Source organism: Anser anser, assembly GCF_964211835.1.
Source record: "Anser anser genome assembly, chromosome: 1".
Taxonomy (NCBI): Eukaryota; Metazoa; Chordata; class Aves; order Anseriformes; family Anatidae; genus Anser; species Anser anser.
Window position 1 is genome coordinate 104,119,009 of NC_139720.1, and position 18,602 is coordinate 104,137,610.

Sequence of the window (18,602 nt, forward strand, 5' to 3'; positions counted from 1 at the left end):
CTCCCAGAAGGGCTCAGGGCTGCCCTGCTATTGCAGCAGACACTTAGTCTTGTTGGTACATGAAATTAGTAAGACAGCTGATGGAAAAAGTGGATTTTACTAGCCATTCAGAAAGGGCCAAACTTCTGTGATCATTGTGACATTCATGGGAATCTGCTTTCTGAGCTGTGTCTTGCACTCCGAAGACTGATGAGGTCTGGTATTGTTCCTGCTCCACAGCTGCACGTCTGCCATGAACAGCCAGATTCAAGCAAGAACGGGAAATGCTTCAGGAAACTGAGACCAACCCCATAAAGAGCCTGGAGATAAAGACCAGGCTTGTTCTGTATACAGTGCTTCAAAAGGAGCAGAAAGCAAGCTGTGTGAGGCGTGTGATCATGACTGGCTGGCTTGCTGGATAAAGAGAGTGCTGTGTTCTAACACTGTAATATCTCCAGTACTGTTACCTGCACACAGTGATGGTGGATAAGATGGTTTCCCCTCTGTTGTTCATGTGACCTGTCATCTTTCCTCTTAGAATTGCAATGTGGTGTTTTCTTAAACACCAGGAGTTCTGGGAGTCCCTATGAGATCCCTTGGTTTCCAGTTTAAGTCATGTCCTTGGAAATTTTCTTCATGGAGGACCCTTTCCTGCGCAGGAAGTGGTAGGGTGGCCAACACCAGCAATGTCATATATATTTTGCCTGCATTTATTTGTTCTTCTCATCCAGGTGGAGCTGGGCTTCTCAACATCCCAGACTCTTCCTGATTCAGAGGTTGGTTTGAACCTGCTGGCAGCTCCTGGGTCCACATGTGCTGTCTGGGCTGTGGATCAGAGTATCTTTTTGGTGAAGCCAGAAAAAGAAGTCAGCAGCTCCATGGTGAGTAAGTCTGCTCTGACATGAAGAGGGAGGGAGAGAGAGAGGAAGACAGGCTGTTGTATCTGTTAAGAGCTTCTCTCTCAAGGAACTAAAAGCACTGACTGGAAGGATCAAGAGCACTCTCAGTGTGGCACAGGTGAGGATTAGGAGGCATCTCTTAAAGAGGCTGAATGCCACTCAGCACACCTGTAGTAAATCCAGACCCAGGTTCTGTTGTTCTGTCTCATGTTCAGTTCAGCAGGTTGTGCTGGCTCTATCAAAGAAAAGCCAGTGAAGAGTAACAATGAGTCTGTGCTTTCTGGCATGCATTCATGTGTGATAGCCAGGAGCAATTCAAACAGGCCTTGGATGTGCTACACAAAGTGAATGCCAGGTATTATTTGCACTGATTTTTTTTTCTTTTCTTTTTTTTCCCAGATCTATGGGCTCTTCCCATCTGTTTATAACTCCGGATATCCTCGCCAAGTGTCTGAAGATGATCATTCATGTGGGTTCCCAAATTCTGCTGAGCCTGATGTGTTTACAGCATTCAAGGTGAAAATGGCTGATTTTGTGGCTTGGTGTAATTCATGAATCGAGGGAATTGTGGCCCCCTGACTTTACCAATATCCTAGAAATGTCATCAAAGATAGCATAGGGAACAGGTTTGGTATAGGTCCTGATAATTCACTTGTTCTTTGAATAAGTGACTTGAAATTGTTGACCAAGGAGAAATTATTGTGTGGTTACTGCACTTCAGTTGTGTTTTTCAGGATGCCAAGTATCATTGGTTACTTTAATTGGATTCCAAATATCATATTTAATCTCCATATCACGAGCAATTTGGGCTGCCCAAGAATAATCTGGTAGGAATTGCCCTCTTCAGGCTGAGAAGACATAGTGCTTAGATGACCACGTGTTTGAAAAAGAAGAAACTTGGTTGACTCAGACCAGATGGATTAACGTAAAAGGTTTGCCCCTTGCTGAGGATCTGAATAATTCTCTCCTAAACTGAAGCAAGAGAATAGTTTACCAAGACAGAAGACAACTGAGTCCCCACTGCATAAAGGGACAATAAGGCACAGGATGAAGGACAGAGAGTGTATGACAAGTATGTGCCTTATTTTTTTTTTCTTTTTTTCCTACAGGAAATGGGGTTGAAAATTATGTCCAACACGAATATCAGGAAACCAAGACTGTGTCTAACTACTCAGTCAACAGCTATGCTGCAGGAAACAGGCGTAATCACTCCCAGGCCCATGTTGATGTTTGCTCAGCCTCATAAAGCACCTAACAGTAAGCACTTGCCAACTTCTTCTTACATGAGATGCTCAGTCTTTCAGGTGAAAGCATTCCCAGGTTTGAGCTAAGAGGCAGTACTTACTGTAATTGCAAATGGAGGAAAGACTGTTCCCTGGCTCTAGACCTGTTATGCTAGCGTGATACTGTGGGGGACTTAGAGCTTCTGGCTCTGAAATATTAGTGAGCTGTCTGGATCCCAGGTCTTAGCTCTGACGTGAGGGAATAGTTGCCCTTCCTGTGGTGCCTTCAAACACAAGTAAGGCCCAAAGCAGCTCTGTCATTTCAAATAGGCAAGATTAATGCAGTGCTTCCCATGTGCTGACTGTCTGACCTGCAGCCTGAGCTGGGATGGAGCCCCTCTGTTCTAAGGTGCTGAGGACCCTGTGGTAACTCTGCATTTGTTATTTCCAGCAGGGCATCTGTTGACATCTACCCATCAGCCCACCATGTTTTCACCTGTTTCTCCAGCTGAAGAGAAAGTGCACAAATATTTCACAAAAACCTGGATATGGGATTTATATTCTGTGGGGTGAGTAAACTGAGAAGCAGGGGCCTAGTCTGGGTGGTCTAGTCTGACCTGGAATGGCAGCAGATGCAACCCATTTTAGATCTTGAGCTACCAAGGAAGACACTAGGCTGTGTCTCATTGAAGCCTATGTCTGCATCAAACGTGTTGTGTTTTCCTCTACTAGATGACCATCCATCCATAGCAGGTGGCTGGCATGAGTATACAAGAAAGCAGGTGTGATTTGGCAAAGCAGCTTGGTTTACTGCCTGCACTCTGCTTGTAGTAGCCCTGTAGTAGTTCCCAAAGTGGGCTCACGGGTTGTATCCTAGGGTGCAGGAGAAGCTGATCTCCACAGAAGCCCTTCACAAGACTGGGAATTATGTCTTGTGAGAAAGGCTGACGGTTCAGTGAGTGTTCAGGGAGCCCCATCAGCACAAGTGAGGGAGAGAAGTTACTTGGGTCTGGAGTGAGTATAAGATGGGGGGATGAAAGGGCAAACACTGCATGAACTCCCAGGTAGTTCCCCAAGTACTGTGGAGAAGGAGGTCCTACTCAGCATCAGTGTTGCTCTTCTTCCCTGATGCTCCCCTCCAGCTTCCCTGGAAGGGTGTGCAGTGTATCCCCCAGGAGAGGGAGCAGAGTGCTGGTGTGGGAAGCTATTTTACACTGAGCTTCAGGAGAGGGGCAGGATGAGCTTTTGGAGATTTTTCATCTCTGGCTTTAAGAATTTCTTGTCTGGTGTCTGGAGAGTGGCATCTGCTCAGGCCAGATCCCCCCAGATCTGCCCTCTTCCACCTGCCCTCTGTTTCCAGTTACATCCATCTCTTCACCTGCTAGCAGTGGATATCTCCTATGTGATTGCCTGCCAGCCTGATGTGAACAACCAAAGGTGTTTCATATTGTATGTGCCTGGCAAAAGTGGATTCTTTAGGGGAAAGCAAATGTTTTCAATTGCTGGAGTCAAATAATGTTGATTAGCTTTAATGAGGGTTGTTTTTGTCTGCTGTGGTAGCAGATGTGGAATAGTCTGATGCTCTCAGAAATTGTGACATGGGCATAGGCCAAGTCTCTGCCCTGTCTTCATGTTAGAGCTTAAGCTGTCAATGTGTTTCACAGAAAGGTGAATGGATGGACCCGTCTCTTTGGCTAAATTCTGATGGTCTTGGCCAGTCCTGCTGCTCTTTTGGTGCCTGGTTCTCCATTCCTAGGCCTAGAGGAATAAAACTACTGACCGCTGTAAAGCATTTTCACATGTGCAAAGGGCAAGTGCTGTGTGAGAAAAGTGACAAGTATGATGATAGCATCTTTCAGCTATGTAAATTATTTTCAAAAGTTTTCTGTTGATATAAGTATCTGAGGCAGGGGTCCCTAATTTATCTGGGTAAGGCCATCTGACTGTCAACATCAAATACAGAAAGAGTGAGTTAGATCAGTGAGGATCAAAGGGTGTAATGCTGAGGGGAGCTTACCTCTCACAAGGGCCTGTGGGGGGACTGAGCTGCCAAAATCAGACACCTGAAATAGATGCTGTGAATACCTGTTCCCTCAGCTGCTCATGGATGCTGTGTATTGGCATGTCTAGTTCAGTTGAATGATGTGTCCTTGGGTGCTCCAACGGATATAAATTCAGTAGAGGTTAGGAGTTAGGTGGAGGTTAGGGGATGGGGTGCAGTGGGGGAGAAGGGCATAGACCAGGTCATCTGGTGCTGCATGCAACAAGATTCAGTTAAGTGCTCTCATTGCTGTCTACTTCTCTTCAGTCCCAGTGGGAACAAGAGTGTCACTGTCACCGTGCCTGGCACCATCACAGAATGGAAAGCAGGGATGTTCTGCACAGGACGTAATGGCTTTGGACTTGCTCCAACCTCCAGTCTGCTTGTTTTCAAGCCCTTTTTTGTGGAGCTCACACTGCCATCTTCTGTGATCCAGGGTGAGACCTTCATCTTGAAGGCCACAGTCTTCAACTACCTGCAGCGATGCATGAAGGTAGGTGAGCACTGACAGGCTTTGAAAGAAAAGTGGGGTATGAGTAGGTAGGAGAAGGCTAAAGTCCATAGCTTATTTTAAGAATTATGTGACATTTGTCTTGTTACCATCTACCATCCCTGCTGCCCCTTCAGGTCCAAGTGACTGTGGAGGAGTTCACACACTTCCAGCTGAAGCCATGTAAAGGCTGTGTCTACAGCAGCTGCTTATGTGCTGGAGAAGCTAAAACATTTCAGTGGAGTGTCACAGCAGTGCAACTGGGTAAGAAGAACAGGATGTTGGGGTGGTGGAGTTGGGAGGGAGTGGGACCAAGGTAAGGATGCTTTATAAGGGCTAAATGAGGGAGTTGTGTTATGTGCCCTGTTAAATCTGAGGGTATTCATTTGCATTCATCCTAAGGTCATGACTGCTCACAGTTTTGTGCTAGGAGGTACAGGACCTCCTGTATATAGGGTTCTAATCCAGTTTTGTTGTTGCCAACAGGTGACTTCTATGATATTAATGGAAAGTGCTTCCTCAAAGATGTTTTCTGTACTAAATGTGCCTTATTTTCAGGGCTCATGAACATCACCATCAGCACAGAGGCTGTGGCCACCAAAGACCTTTGTGGTAAAGAGATACCATTTGTCCCAAACCAAGGACAGAAAGATAAAATCACCAAACTCCTTCTTGTCCGGGTTCGACAACCTCTTCTGTTACCTAGATCATAAAATGGGTTTTGTGCAATTCCCAATTTGGTGCAGATTAATTCTGAGGGTAGCCCTTTGTTATTCAAGGTCTGTAATTAGAATCTCTAGGCATGAGCCGGGGCCAGTTTTGAGGGCTGATGGATGTGGGAGGTATGTGGGTCTTCTCCCAGCCCCCATTCTTCTGTTTGTGGTCAGGCCTCTACATGAAAAACTTTAAATATTTATACCTTTTCAAGTTCTCTCTCCTGAGCTGTCTGCTAAATCTTACAGTATCTGTTTCACAGACCTTCAGAAGTTACAATATTCTAAAAATATTTATTGATTTCTTATCTGAAATTAAAATGATTGAGAATAATTAAAATGTTTATGTGATAATGATGTTACTCCATCTGAATCTTCAGCCTGAACCAGAATTTTGTTCAAATCTATTTCTAATCCACTTGTAATCCTGCTTCTCTCCTACGTGCTCGTTACCGCTACTTTCAAATGTTCCAACAGCCAGAGGGAGTGCTGGTGGAAAAGGCTCACAGCTCCATCCTGTGTCCCAAAAAAGGTAGAGAGATTGTTTTCTTCTTTCACCCCCCTCATCCTCTGCTTCCTGGCTACCTCCTGGGTCTTTCCAATTATTGAATTGTTTTCCTACGTCAACATGACCAAGCTATGGAAGCACACTATAATTGTGGTGCCTTCAGGAGCTTCCCTTGGGTAAGGGTGGGTAGGGGGGGATTCATGCTTTTAGTATCCACATCCCTGAAGCTAATATGGCAGCTGGAGGACTTTTTCACTTGTGGTAATAGCCACACCGTTGAACATGATGAGGCTAGAGGATATGACTTTGAATTTCTGCTCCTGTCTTGACTATTATGGTGTATTATGGGGCTATTTGCAGCTTTTGAGAGTGCTAAGTGCATTGAGAAGTCATGCCTGCAACTGAAATTACCAACAAGTTGGGGTAACTTCTGTAGAGAAAAGCAGGTAGGTGGCTTTCGCCACAGATGGTTTCTAGGAGAAGATCATCTCACCCTCTTGAGAAGGAAGACTCAGGATAGCACAATCACAATGGAGGTGGGTGGAAAAGAGTTGAGGGTGGAATGGAACATGGTTTGTGAGGTGATCTGCAACCTTTGTGACAATAAAATGGGATGTTAGCACTGTCTTGAACAGTTTCTGGGGATTTTTAAGGCTATTTTTGTCAGAATCTCTTTCTTTTTCTCCTTCCCCCTGTACCTTACACCCTCTGGTGCCAGGAAGTCCAGCACAGGAGTCTGTGTCCTTGATGTTGCCTCTAAATGTGGTTGAAGGTTCAGTCAGAGCTACAGTCTCGGTCACTGGTAAGGAATTCAGCTGTGATAATACCTTTCCAACTTCTTTATCTCTGAGAATAGTCCTAGGAAAGCCCAAACTGAGAATGCCCTGTACTCTTTCTGAGGTTTCTGAGGCTCCAGCTCCCTTGGTCTTTCCATGTTTATGGCAGAGTTTCCTGGTTCCAGATGACCTAAAACATTCAGCAAGGGAGAGGTTGTTCTCTTTATGGGTTTCCCCTGGCAGGATGGGAATGTGCATGCAGAGCACAGTGGAACTGATAAGCTGACTGGACAGAGCTACCTGCACACTGCTGTGCTGGGGGTATCTTACTTAGTACGCTACCAGGAACTGGTCACCCATTCTAGGAGGTGAATACCCAAAACCCCTGTCCAGGAGGGGGTCAGGGTGCCTATACTCTGTTCCAGGTGACCTCATGGGGACTGCACTGCAGAACCTGGACCACCTGGTGCATATGCCCCATGGATGTGGGGAGCAGAACATGGTGCTGTTTGCCCCCATTGTCTATGTGCTGCAGTACCTAGAGAAGACAGGACAGCTGACCCCTGAAATCAAGGAGAGGGCAACAGGATTCCTGCGCAAGGGCAAGTACAACAGATCCACCTTGCTCTTCTGCCTTCTCCTGTGTCCAACCTAGTAATAGTCCCTGGTGCCTACTCCCCTTACCTGCAGGGTACTCCACCACTTAGAATGTTAATACCACTCCCATTACCTGCTCAGTGATCTCATTGAAAATACCAGTTTGAACCCTAACATCCTATCCTGCTTCTCAGGGTACCAGATACAGCTGCAGTATCAACACCCTGATGGTTCTTTCAGTGAATTTGGTACCAAGGATGAGTACGGTAATACTTGGTAAGCCCTGGGCTCTCTCCCTGGTGTCCTCCTGCTGTCAGACCACCTGGAGGTGGGCAGCTTTCTGCTTCTAGCACTGAATCCTTTTTTGTCCTGTTGGATGCAAAGTGTTCCAAATGAATGATTTTTTGGGTTATGGCACCCCACTGGTATGCAACTATCCTTGGGATGAAGGATGACAGTGGACTGACAAATTAGGATAGCACAACAATAGGTGAGGAGAGACCCAGAGGTTTCAAATTCCCACTTTTATTCCTTTTTGTTGGTTTCTGCTTAGGTTCTTTCTTTTGACTTATTCTTCTCTCTCTCTCATTTGCTCAATCTCTTACTGTTTCTCTTTTCCTTCTCTCATGCATTTTTTCTGTTCTCTCTCCAACCAGGCTGACTTCATTTGTGGTCAAATGCTTTGTCCAAGCCAAGCCATACATTTTCCTGGACAATAGGAGCATCCAAGCTGCTCTCAACTGGCTGGAGTTCCACCAGCTTCCTAATGGATGCTTCAGAAATGTGGGCCAACTTTTTCACACAGCCATGAAGGTAGGAGCCAGAGTACCTTGAAGGGCAACTCAGAGCAGTTCTTGCCAAGTGTACTGGTAATTGTTTGAGCTCACTTTCCTGTGTTGTTCTGCTTTCTTGCATGGAAGAAAACCGGGGGTAGGTGGGACCTTTTCTGAAAAGTTTCAGGTCTTTGTGTATTACCTTTCCCAGCTTTTGGATATTTATGCTTTTTGCAGGGAGGTGTGGATGGGGAAGTCCCCTTGGCCGCCTACATCACAGCTGCATACTTGGAGGCAGGGGAGACACCAGAGGTAAATACTTGGATTCTTTGCTATGCTCTTGCCTGAATCCTGAAGAACTTAGCGTGGTGACTTTAAGCAGGCAACAGAACATCTTGGAAAGGCTTGAGGACAAAGTAATGGGTCGGAAAGTAAAAAAAAAATCATCACTTCTCAGGAAAAAGCTTAAACTGTCCCTTGTGGAGGACACTGTTGGCAGGGGAAAATGTGAGGTTATACTAAGGGGAGCCATTGGAGTTCATGGTTAGACACTATGCTCATTTGCCAGTCTTGGGCTGCTGATTCCTGCTCCCTCCACCATCCTCACACCATCTTGTTGCTCCTTACACCTATATATGTATGATAGCTAGCAGTGAGGTGTTAGGGAGGAGACGTGGGCATAGCTACTCCTGCAGCAACATTAGTAGACATAATGACATTTTTAATGTGATTTATCTTCCCAGAAACTGGAAGTCTGGGAAAGGAGTACTGACAGGAGTACTGTAGGGAGATACATGCTGGGCAGTTGGAATTGTGCAGCTAGGTAATAATAATAAGGGGGAACTCTTACAAGTGCTAAGGTTCATACCTAAATACTGGACTTTGTGGTACTGGCAGTTAAAAAATATTGTCAACTGGATGAAGAAATGCTATTGCTACAGACTTGGAAAAACAGAGTTCCCTGGAAATCAGTAAATTAAGTGAAATAGCGGTGTTTTTCATTGCATCTGAAAGCTGTGGGCTTAGAAAAAAAAAGAGGCTGATGGAAATTAACCTTCATTCTGACAACAGATGTCCTCAAATCACCTTTTTCACTGTAAGGACACTCAAGTGTTAGAACAAGTTGATTAGAGAGGTTTAGTCATCTCCATCATTGGAGATTTTGAAGTCCTGACTAGATAAGACCCTAAGCAACCTGGTCTGATCTCATAGCTAACCCTCCTTTGAAAAGGTTGGATTAGAGACCTTCTGAAGTCCCTCCTAATCTGAATTATTCTGTTTTCTGGTAATTCCATTGAGTGTCTGAGTTTGGCTGACTTCTGTGGAGGAGTCTTTTCACGAAACTATTTGACATGTTCTGCCAAATGTAGCAAAATGAAACACAAGGACAAGCACTTTCATCCTGGCAGAAAAAAAAAAAAAAAGACAGTTTATTGTATATCTTAAGAGCCAGTTCTGTTATTTGTAAAGGAAAGCAAAGTTACTGAGAAGCAACCAGACTGTGCTCCAAATCCACGAATAAAATCCAGAAAGGGAGACAAACAGGACCTCAAATCAATCTGCATGATCAACTAGTGGAAGCCACTCTGTCCAGAATGAATCCACAGAGAGTGACTAGCACTTTGATACCGGTGATGTGATTCTTCAGGCTCCAGAGAAGATGACAACAGCACTATTAGCTCAGAAAGGATTGTCTATGGAGTGAGGAATGCTTCACTGGAGCAGAGGATTTGTTGATCTGAATGTAATCAGAGAGCTATTGGACAGCCATGCATAAACCATTATTTTAAGATAAAATGGCCATGATAGTGAAAGAAGTCAAAAGTAATGACAAACAAATAAAAACACAAGTCTCACAATAATTATCCTAGCCCTAGTGAGGGCAATTCTGAGGAGGTCTGTGAGTAGATGAAGTGGGAAACAGAAAGCTTGTCATAGGGCCCAGGAAAAGAATGTTCTTGAGTGGGTTATAAATGGTTTTACAAAGAATGCACAGTCACTAGAGATGAAAATCACGAGAAAGCGATTGAGGGTGTACTGCAAGATGTTCAGAACAGATCCTACTTTCCCTTACCAGCATATCTACGAGGCTCATGGAAATTGTTTGGGGTTAAAATGTAAAGAAAATGTTGAAGATAGTTTACGCTGTCCTGAATAAACTAACATTAAAGCATGGTCTATATGACAAAAAAAATCCAGTCAAACAGCCCTCTACTTCCACTGTGTTCTGGAAATAGATCCCTTTGAACAAAACAGATTGTTTATGTTGACTGGAGAAACAAATGGCATATTGTAGAGGAGAAATTCCTTAGCTGGCATGTGACTGCTCTCGGGGAAGTTCAATGCTTCTGTACAGTATGCACTCAGGACTGCTATTGCCAACGCCAGGATGAGCACAGATTGCAGTAGAGTGGCACTCAGTTCTTGTGTTAGTTTCACCAGAAGACACCAGAGACAGATGGGTTAAAATCTGTTAGACTGTTCATAGATAAGGTATTAAGATGCACGATAATGATCACCACTTCACAGGTGACACTTCAACTACTTTTGGTGGAATTTTAGTAGCTGGACAAACACTAGCTCTGTTAACTCCATTTTGACCATCTGAGAAAGTGAGAGATATAAGAAGGAAAATTAATAATAAAGGAACTTCTGAACTGAACAATTCAGGACTTGCTCTAATTCTTACTTAGCTTTATTCAGTTACAGAATACAAGGATTACTGTGTCACTTGCAGTTATTATATTTAAGATCAAACAGTAAGGTAGGATTTTTGAAATGATGGGAGCTTAGCTTAGCTCTTCTGTTGGGCTTTACCAAGAGAACAACCAAAAATAAACAGTTGTATCCTCCAAACTTTTGATACGTTGTGAGTAGATGCAATGAGAATTTCTGAAAATCACTGGCTGCATCCAGCAATATTACCGTCTGGAGAGCTCCAAAATGACATAGACAATATCTTTTCTCCTTTCTAGAAGGGAAAGAGGTGAGGAACATGTCACATGTCAGAATAAATCTTAAATGTAGCCCTTGTGTGATGCTTACCATACTTCACCAAGAAGCCACTTGTAGAGGGAAAACCACAAACTGCTGTATATACACAAATACCCAACAGGCAACCACTGCAAGCCTTTGGTTCATGCTTGAAATGGTGTAACTGAATGTTGGAATACAATGCTGCTGAAACTGGTTGATTTGCTGTGTCCTGCCAACAGTACTGATATTGTGAGGGAAACTGGAAGTCTGAGCAACCTTAAATTCAGCTCTTCAGTGCCTTAACACAGTAATATTGGTCATTATGCTGGGTACAAGCATTTGCAATTGTATTGTTACTCTGGTGTTCAAAGTAAGATGTGGTGGTGCTATTCCAGCAGTAAGGGAACTGATTTCTCTGAGAGAGCCATGCTGAAATCCATGACCTGCTTTGGGGGCAGTCTCTGTCAAGCACCCTGCACCAAGGGCTGGAGACACAGCTTAGTGTCTCAGGACACTAAGACATGGCAGAGACACTGCAGTGATACACGGGGAAGAGTGCAGGCTCAAGCACAGTGACACATGGTTGTGTGTACGAGGTGCTCTCTATGTCAGCATATGCTAGTGCATCCTTCTGCTTGTGTACCTCCATGTTTGCCTACCTCGTGTGTCTGTGTGTGACCCATATCAATGTAACCCTTCTCTGTAGAGTACAGTGGTGCGCAAGGCTCTGGGCTGCATCGCTCCTTCCCTTCCCAAAGCTGCCAGCACTTACACACAGGCCCTGCTGGCCTACACCTTTGCCCTGGCTAAGGACCGTCAACGCACACAAGAGCTTCTCGACATGCTTGATCAAAAGGCAATCAGAGCAGGTATGGGAACCTGGTGATCATCAGAGAAGGGACATGTGATCTGACAAGCTGTCTTACTTCTTAGTCTCTGACCCTCAGGACCAGCTCGTGAGTAGCTAGCTAATATCAGGTATCTAGTGGACCTGGCAAACAGGACAATGGAGAAGTCAGGTGTTTGGGAGCTACTCAGTATGCAGATTTTTGGCGTATTAGTTTGTGTTTTGTTTTTTTTTTTTTCTATCATGTTGATAAACGGGTCTTCAATGTGTAGTACGGAGTATCAGGTATTGCAAAACACAAGTTGCATACATGATATTGCAGTTCACCCAGTGATGTGATGACCAACCCAAGTGGTATTTACTCACTGGTCTTTGCACACACAAGCTACTGTGCCTCCTAGACCTCAAGATTTCTTCCCTGACATCTCTCAGTATTATCTACTTCCTTTCTTTCCCAGGTGGGCAGATCCATTGGAGTCAGAGCCCATCCGAGACACCCAGCGCTTGGTCACAGCCACTGTCTGTGGATGTGGAGTTGACAGCTTATGTCCTCCTGGCCCTGCTCTCCAAGCCAAATGTCACAAGGGCTGATCTCACCACAGCCTCTGGCATTGTGGCCTGGCTCACCAGGCAGCAGAATGCCTATGGAGGATTTGCCTCAACACAGGTAACTCGGGGCTGGGGAAGGTGATACTGCCTGAGAAAGATTCTTTGCAGAATCTATGCAAACGTGAAAACAACAGTGTGAACACTGATTAGAGGAGTCCTTGTATACAGAGGTCCTCAGCTCAGCAAGTTCAAGTGTCTTTGGACCTCAAAGCTGTGGAGCAAGCATGCAAATGTAATTGTTTTTTCCTTTTCAGGACACAGTGGTTGCCCTGCAGGCCTTGGCTAAGTATGCAGCGCTGACGTACAGCACAAAGGGGGTTGCAGAAGTGAGGGTGAGGTCCCAGAGAGGCTTTGGGAGGAAGTTCCAAGTCTCCTACCAGAACCGACTTTTGGTGCAGGAGATGGCACTGACAGAAATCCCAGGAAAGTTCTCAGTGCAGGCCCATGGCAGCTGTTGTGTCTTTACCCGGGTAGGTTGCCCACTTCCTACAGCCCCTTCTGTGTCAACCTTCTGCTCATCATCTTGTCAAAAACAACAATCTCTGCTGCAGCTCTGTGCAAGGAAATGTGCATTAACTGGGTCTTACTTGTACCTTCTTGCCAATGCAACGAACCTGTGTGTCATAAGAGATTGAGACAGAGTGTGTCCAAATGTGAGTGCTGCTTCTGTGGTTCTTGGGGTATTGGCGGATGTAAACCTTGCATAGTGGTCCCTCTGATGTGTGCCTGACTTTGCGTGGTCTCAAGCAGACAGGAGAGCAGAAGTAGCCCCAGTTGGAATGATCATGGAAGTTTTCCATTCTGAGTCACGTTTATTTCTGGTACAGGGATGAGTGTGCTCACTGCATATCCAGTCACTGTCTGTGGTCCGTACCTTGAGGATTGGAATAGTCGCTGAAAAGGTATGGAGATGATACTGAACTTATTATCCATGTCTTATTCTGTCTTTTTGTCTCTTTATGCAGATGGTGTTGAGGTACAACACACCCTTCCCACAAGTCTCAAAATCCTTTTTCTTGCGAGTGAAAACCAAGCCAGTCAATTGCACCGGGGATGATACCCACTCTGTAACTCTCTACGTCAATGTCAGGTGATTGTAAAGACACAGAAGACACAGCCACACTTAGGAAGGAAAGCCACAAATTGCTGGAAAGGTTAGGGGTGCTTGGCTGCAATACAGGCATCCAGCAGTTTCAGCAGAAGGGCCAGATGCCAGATGGAATGGGTGGGAAGGAAAGATATATGTGTCTCTGGGGAAGGGGAAATGTTTCCAAGGTCTTTGGTTCTTGCTAGGAAGAAGAGTGGAAGTAGTCACCTCAGATGAGGGAAGCTCACAGCAGTGCAGCAGTCATCTACCTCGTGAGAGGGAGCAGCAGCTGCCTTGGCCACAGTCCTGGCTGGGCTTCCTGGCTTAGGGTCTGCACACAGGGTATGGTGATAGAGGGAAGGGGGAGCTGGGTGAGCTCTGTTTGATCTTCTCCCTCAGGTACACTGGGAAGAGAGCCATTTCCAATATGGTGATTGTGGAGGTGTCCCTACTGTCTGGATTTGTCCTGGCTCCAGGATCTGGGATGCCTGTAAGAAGCCTGGAATCAGGATGATGATGTGGTGTCAGTTGGACCATCCATGCCCAAGGGGAGGGGAGATTGCTTGAGAGAGAAGCAACACATTCCTATGCAATCTCATCATCCCTACCACTCTGCCACGTAAAGAAACGTGAACTTTTACTGTAGTCTGTTACCTTGTACCTTGAAGGTAGTGATCCTTCCAGCCCAACTGACTCAGTATATAGCAGCCACATAGCCTAGGTTCCCGTCCTTGGGTTCTGCAGGAGGTGGGTGGCCCAGCAGGGAGATCAGCCTGAAGGGGTAAGAGCCCCAAATAATTTTGGAAGTGAGTGAATGAGAATCTGCTCAGTCAGGCTTAGATAAACCATTTGGGGATGTCTCACACCTTCTTTTCCACATTACTCAACTAAATTGCCTCCTCTACTCTCCTGTCTTAGATGGAGCATTGGCACCCTGTGAAAAGAACTGAGAAAACCCAAGCAGGTGTTGCCATCTACTTGGACAAAGTAAGTGTGTGCTACTGGAGAAGCTGTAGGAGAGGAGGACACTGGAAAAGCTGTGTGGAGAATCCAGGACTGGGGTAGCAGAGCAGGATTCATCTTGAAGTCCTGTCTTTGGCTGTCACAGAGTTGTTATTGCCTATCTTTAGGATCAAATTTAGGTGAGGAATAAAAACAACAGCTCATAAGTGAACTGTCATTTGCCTTTCTCCCTCAGCTGAGCCATAAGTCTGAGACATATGTCCTGCACCTGGAACGGGAGATTGGGGTGACCAACCTGAAGCCAGGACATGTCAAGGTCTATGACTACTACCATCCAGGTGAGTATGGTACCATGGGGTGCCAGGGCTGTCTGGGTATTTGTGCTTGACTCTGTGCAAGGATAACTTTGGTCTCTCCTGTCCTGTTGCAGAGGAGCAGGCCATGGCTGATTATAATGTTTTCTGCATCTGAGGTAGGTGTGAGCCCCACAAAGATGTGTTGCTGTTCCCTTCCTTAGCCCCTGTACAGACCTAGCAGCCTCATGATTTTTTCTCTGCAGCCCCACTATCTTTGCCTGAGAGGAGGAGCCCTGTGTACCTCTGATTCAGCATATTCCCTTTATCTAGAACTACATCTGGAATTCCCTGGGCCTCCATCTGTCCTCTGTTTTCTGGATTTTTTGTGTTGTCTTTGCTAAATTGCTCTGTAGGTGGTACATGAAATGGTTAACACGTGTTCTTGCTGTAAAGTCTGGGGGATATCTGGGCTTGGTATAGTTGATGGGTCTGCCTGCCAAATGAGTGACAGTGCTTGCAGACAGTTTTCACTGCTCCAGAAGGCATTCCAAGCAGAATTCATGGTACTAGTTCCAGCTTACACTATTTGGGTATGGGTGGATATCCCACCTCTTCCTGGGGAGAGGCTGAATTAAGACAAGAATACTTGATCAAACCAGAGAAACACTTTCCCTGAGAGTCTTTATTGAGGGTCTCCCTAGCTGTTAGCATCCCAGAATTAATCATTTCAGTCATCCTATTTTCTCTCTGTTTTCCTCCCTCTTCGTACTGTTTTTTCTCCAAGGACCTGGTATGCTCTCTTACTATCCACTGTTTCAGCCCTCAGGGGTCCCATTAGTGGGAGATGCCCTAGGAGAGCACAGCTGCTGCTTTATTGCTTTTGGTATGATGGGGCATACATCACCTGCAAAGTCACATCTCAGTGGGCTTGGGATATCGGTGCTGGGGCAGATCTCAAGTTGGATTTCAGGACTAAACCCAGCCCATGCCATGCTGCTCATCCTGACAGCCATTTCCTGGTGAATTCTTTTGGGTGTCTGATTAATTCTGATTGTTTTAATCCAGGGATTTTCTTCCTTGTAAACAGAAGGAAAATAAAATATAAATCACAAATCTGGGTCCTGTGGTGTGTTTGTACTCTATAGCAGATTATATTTACTCTATAACTTGGGGGAGAGTGCGGAAGTGAACTCCTACAGAGACAGGTACCTGAACCCTACACCTGGCATTCATTTCTTCCAGCACTGGTTTTCACTCCAGCAACATCGTGCAGCCATCAACATGGGGTGAGGACTCTAGCCCTCTTTGGAGAGTGATCCCACTCAACTTCTGTCTTCCTTGCCCAGAAAGAAGGAGGGGACTGATTCTATTTTCTCCTTCTCTGAAGCTGTATCTTCCACACGACAACTGAAACACGTGTTGTTGGGCAGGGATGGTGCATGAGGCTTGACTCCATCCCTCCTAATGAGCTTCTGGAGAGTGGACAGAGTGAACAGGTCTCCTCAGCATGAGATGATGAGAGGCAAGGGCAATTCAGCAGCCAAAGGGCAGGTGAAAATTCAACATTTATTACTGCTTTTTAAAACCAAACCTCACAATTTAAGAAACTACATCTTGTGATCTAGGATTTTTAAGCTTGTCAGTGCTGTGTCCCTGTATAGACAGGTCTCCCTAGAACCTTGCTAGAGTTGGCAGTGACAGTGTAATGGCTAAGTGCAAAGTCAGGCTTAGGAGTGGAAGGTCTGGAAGAGAGGCAGGGAGCTGAGGCTCTGGATTCAGCAACAGCCCTGGAACTTTTCCAGACCAGACTCTGCAGCAAGGCTGGGATTTGTGGTGGTTTGGAGGGAGGGATTTGGAGAGTGCACTTAAATTCCAACTTCAAAGTTCCGGAGCAATCATAAAGTCTCAGCAAGTCCCCACTTTGAGGCAAAGACAGAAGCATTGCAAGTTCTTCTTTATAAGAGTGAACACTCTCCTTAAAGCACTGAAGAATTCTGCCAGTAAAGCAGGCTACTGAAAGCCTGCTCCATGTTTCATGTACAGGATAATAAGACCAGAATGAATGCCTAAATTCAGCATAGTGGTTAGGTGTTACCAGTGCCCTGTGCAGTGCCAGAAGTGTCTGCACTGAAATTGGCTTCTATTCCAGGAGTCACTTTCTCCTTGTTTGTGCAACTTTGTTTAAACAGGTGCTTTTTTCCACCTCATTATTCAATTTCCTCAGCAGTTCATGAGCAATGCAGAGCCCAACTCAGCAGAACAGGATTTTCACCAGAATACTACTTTCTCTAAAACATTTCAAAAACAACTTTACAGCTACTGCAGGTTCCTTTGCAGGTATCTCGTCTCCCCATTTCCTTTATCTCTGGCAATGCTTGTGTCCTTGCTCTTAATCCAAAACCAGAACCGTAGCCCATGAGGTTTGTACTTTGTATTGGTATCAGTACCTAGAGAGCAACCAATGGTTATAGCTTAGGCTTTTGCAGAGAAGGAAAGACCCACCTTAGCACTGCCATTGGCACAATGTTCTAATTATCTGCTCTGCAGTGCTTAGCAAAGCACAGGTAACAGATCTGATAAAAGTCCCTGTATTCTGGAATAGTGATGTATTGGCAAAGCAACTGCTATATTGGTCACACGCACACATATATTCTGCATACTCCTTATTGAGTCCAGAAGGGGTAGTTCATACCTGAACACATTATTGCCAGAGGAGTTCACATCCCTGAAAAACAGAAACACTCACATGCATATGTGTACACATACTCTATGTAAAAATTGCACGTAGTGACATTTTTGACTTGCTATCCACTGCAATTTCTCTGCCCACATTATTAAGAACTCTTCCAGTTCCTTCAAAATATGCTTTCTCAGACTTAAACTGCAGTATCTGTTGGGTCTGGCTCCTAGACAGCATTTGGAGGGAGGTGGCTGTGTTCCAGCAAGGAAAAAGTAAAGACAGAGAAAAAAAAAGAAACAGAAAAAAAAAACTTTTGTACAAAATGCATCAACTTCTCTGCAGCTTAATTTTTGCCTTCTCTGCTTAGAGCTAGCAGTATCAAACATCACACTCATTTGTTTATCCTTTACAAAATTGAGAGGGTGAGGTGATTTATCCTGGAGACTTAGTGGTGCGCATTCTTCCACCTGGCTTTTGATCAGCTCCGCTGTTTGAGCACCAAGTGCTGACTGCCTTCAGAGACACAAACCCAGCCCCGTCTAGAGGACTGCAACAAAGGTGGTAAAAAGCCTGGAGGGCATGTCCGATGAGGAGAGGCTGAGAACACTTAGGTTGTCTAGTCTGGAGAAAAGGAGGCAACCTCATTGCTCTCTGCAGCTCACTGTGCAAGGGAAGTGGAGAGGGAGAGGCCAAGTCCCTTCTCCCTGGTAACCAGTGACAGGGCGCACGGGAAGAGCACAAAGCTGTGCCAGAGGAGATCCAGGCTGAACACTGGGGAAAATTTCCTTACTATGAGGGTGGTCAAGCACTGGGACAGGCTTTCAGATAGGTGTTTGATGGCCAATGCCAGTCAGCATTCAAGAGGCATTTGTATAATGCCCTCAATGACACGCTTAAGCTTTTGGTTAGCCCTGAAGTGGTCAGACAGTTGGACTTGACCTTTGCAGGTCCCTTCCTACTGAACTATTCTGTTATATTCTAACTACTTGTAGGCCTCTTGCCTGTCTGTTGTCCTCATGGTCAATGGGTCCATGAGAGAAAGGACCACAGCAAAAGAGAGCAGCCACATAACTTGTGTCCTGCCACAAGCTGCAGCAGGGGCAGAACCCTGCTGAGAGGTACTCACTTCCTAGGCACCCCCTGGC

The 18,602-nt window shown here is 45.4% G+C and overlaps 1 protein-coding gene across 1 annotated transcript in view; it reads left to right on the forward strand.

The window, feature by feature from the left end:
* Window positions 1-16,121, forward strand: part of LOC310895660 (alpha-2-macroglobulin-like protein 1) — a 29,388-nt gene extending 13,267 nt beyond the window's left edge. Inside the window, exons 14-35 of the mRNA XM_083827193.1 lie at window positions 711-860; window positions 1,278-1,394; window positions 1,988-2,135; window positions 2,553-2,670; window positions 4,410-4,635; window positions 4,770-4,896; window positions 5,191-5,312; window positions 5,823-5,877; window positions 6,572-6,655; window positions 7,055-7,231; window positions 7,421-7,502; window positions 7,883-8,039; window positions 8,237-8,311; window positions 11,682-11,844; window positions 12,281-12,489; window positions 12,686-12,901; window positions 13,397-13,521; window positions 13,918-14,008; window positions 14,437-14,505; window positions 14,717-14,819; window positions 14,912-14,953; window positions 15,041-16,121. Coding sequence (XP_083683319.1) covers window positions 711-860; window positions 1,278-1,394; window positions 1,988-2,135; window positions 2,553-2,670; window positions 4,410-4,635; window positions 4,770-4,896; window positions 5,191-5,312; window positions 5,823-5,877; window positions 6,572-6,655; window positions 7,055-7,231; window positions 7,421-7,502; window positions 7,883-8,039; window positions 8,237-8,311; window positions 11,682-11,844; window positions 12,281-12,489; window positions 12,686-12,901; window positions 13,397-13,521; window positions 13,918-14,008; window positions 14,437-14,505; window positions 14,717-14,819; window positions 14,912-14,952 — 2,655 coding nt within the window. The 3' untranslated portion in view covers window position 14,953; window positions 15,041-16,121. The remainder of the gene's footprint in view (window positions 1-710; window positions 861-1,277; window positions 1,395-1,987; window positions 2,136-2,552; window positions 2,671-4,409; window positions 4,636-4,769; window positions 4,897-5,190; window positions 5,313-5,822; window positions 5,878-6,571; window positions 6,656-7,054; window positions 7,232-7,420; window positions 7,503-7,882; window positions 8,040-8,236; window positions 8,312-11,681; window positions 11,845-12,280; window positions 12,490-12,685; window positions 12,902-13,396; window positions 13,522-13,917; window positions 14,009-14,436; window positions 14,506-14,716; window positions 14,820-14,911; window positions 14,954-15,040) is intronic.
* Window positions 16,122-18,602: the final 2,481 nt, after the last annotated feature.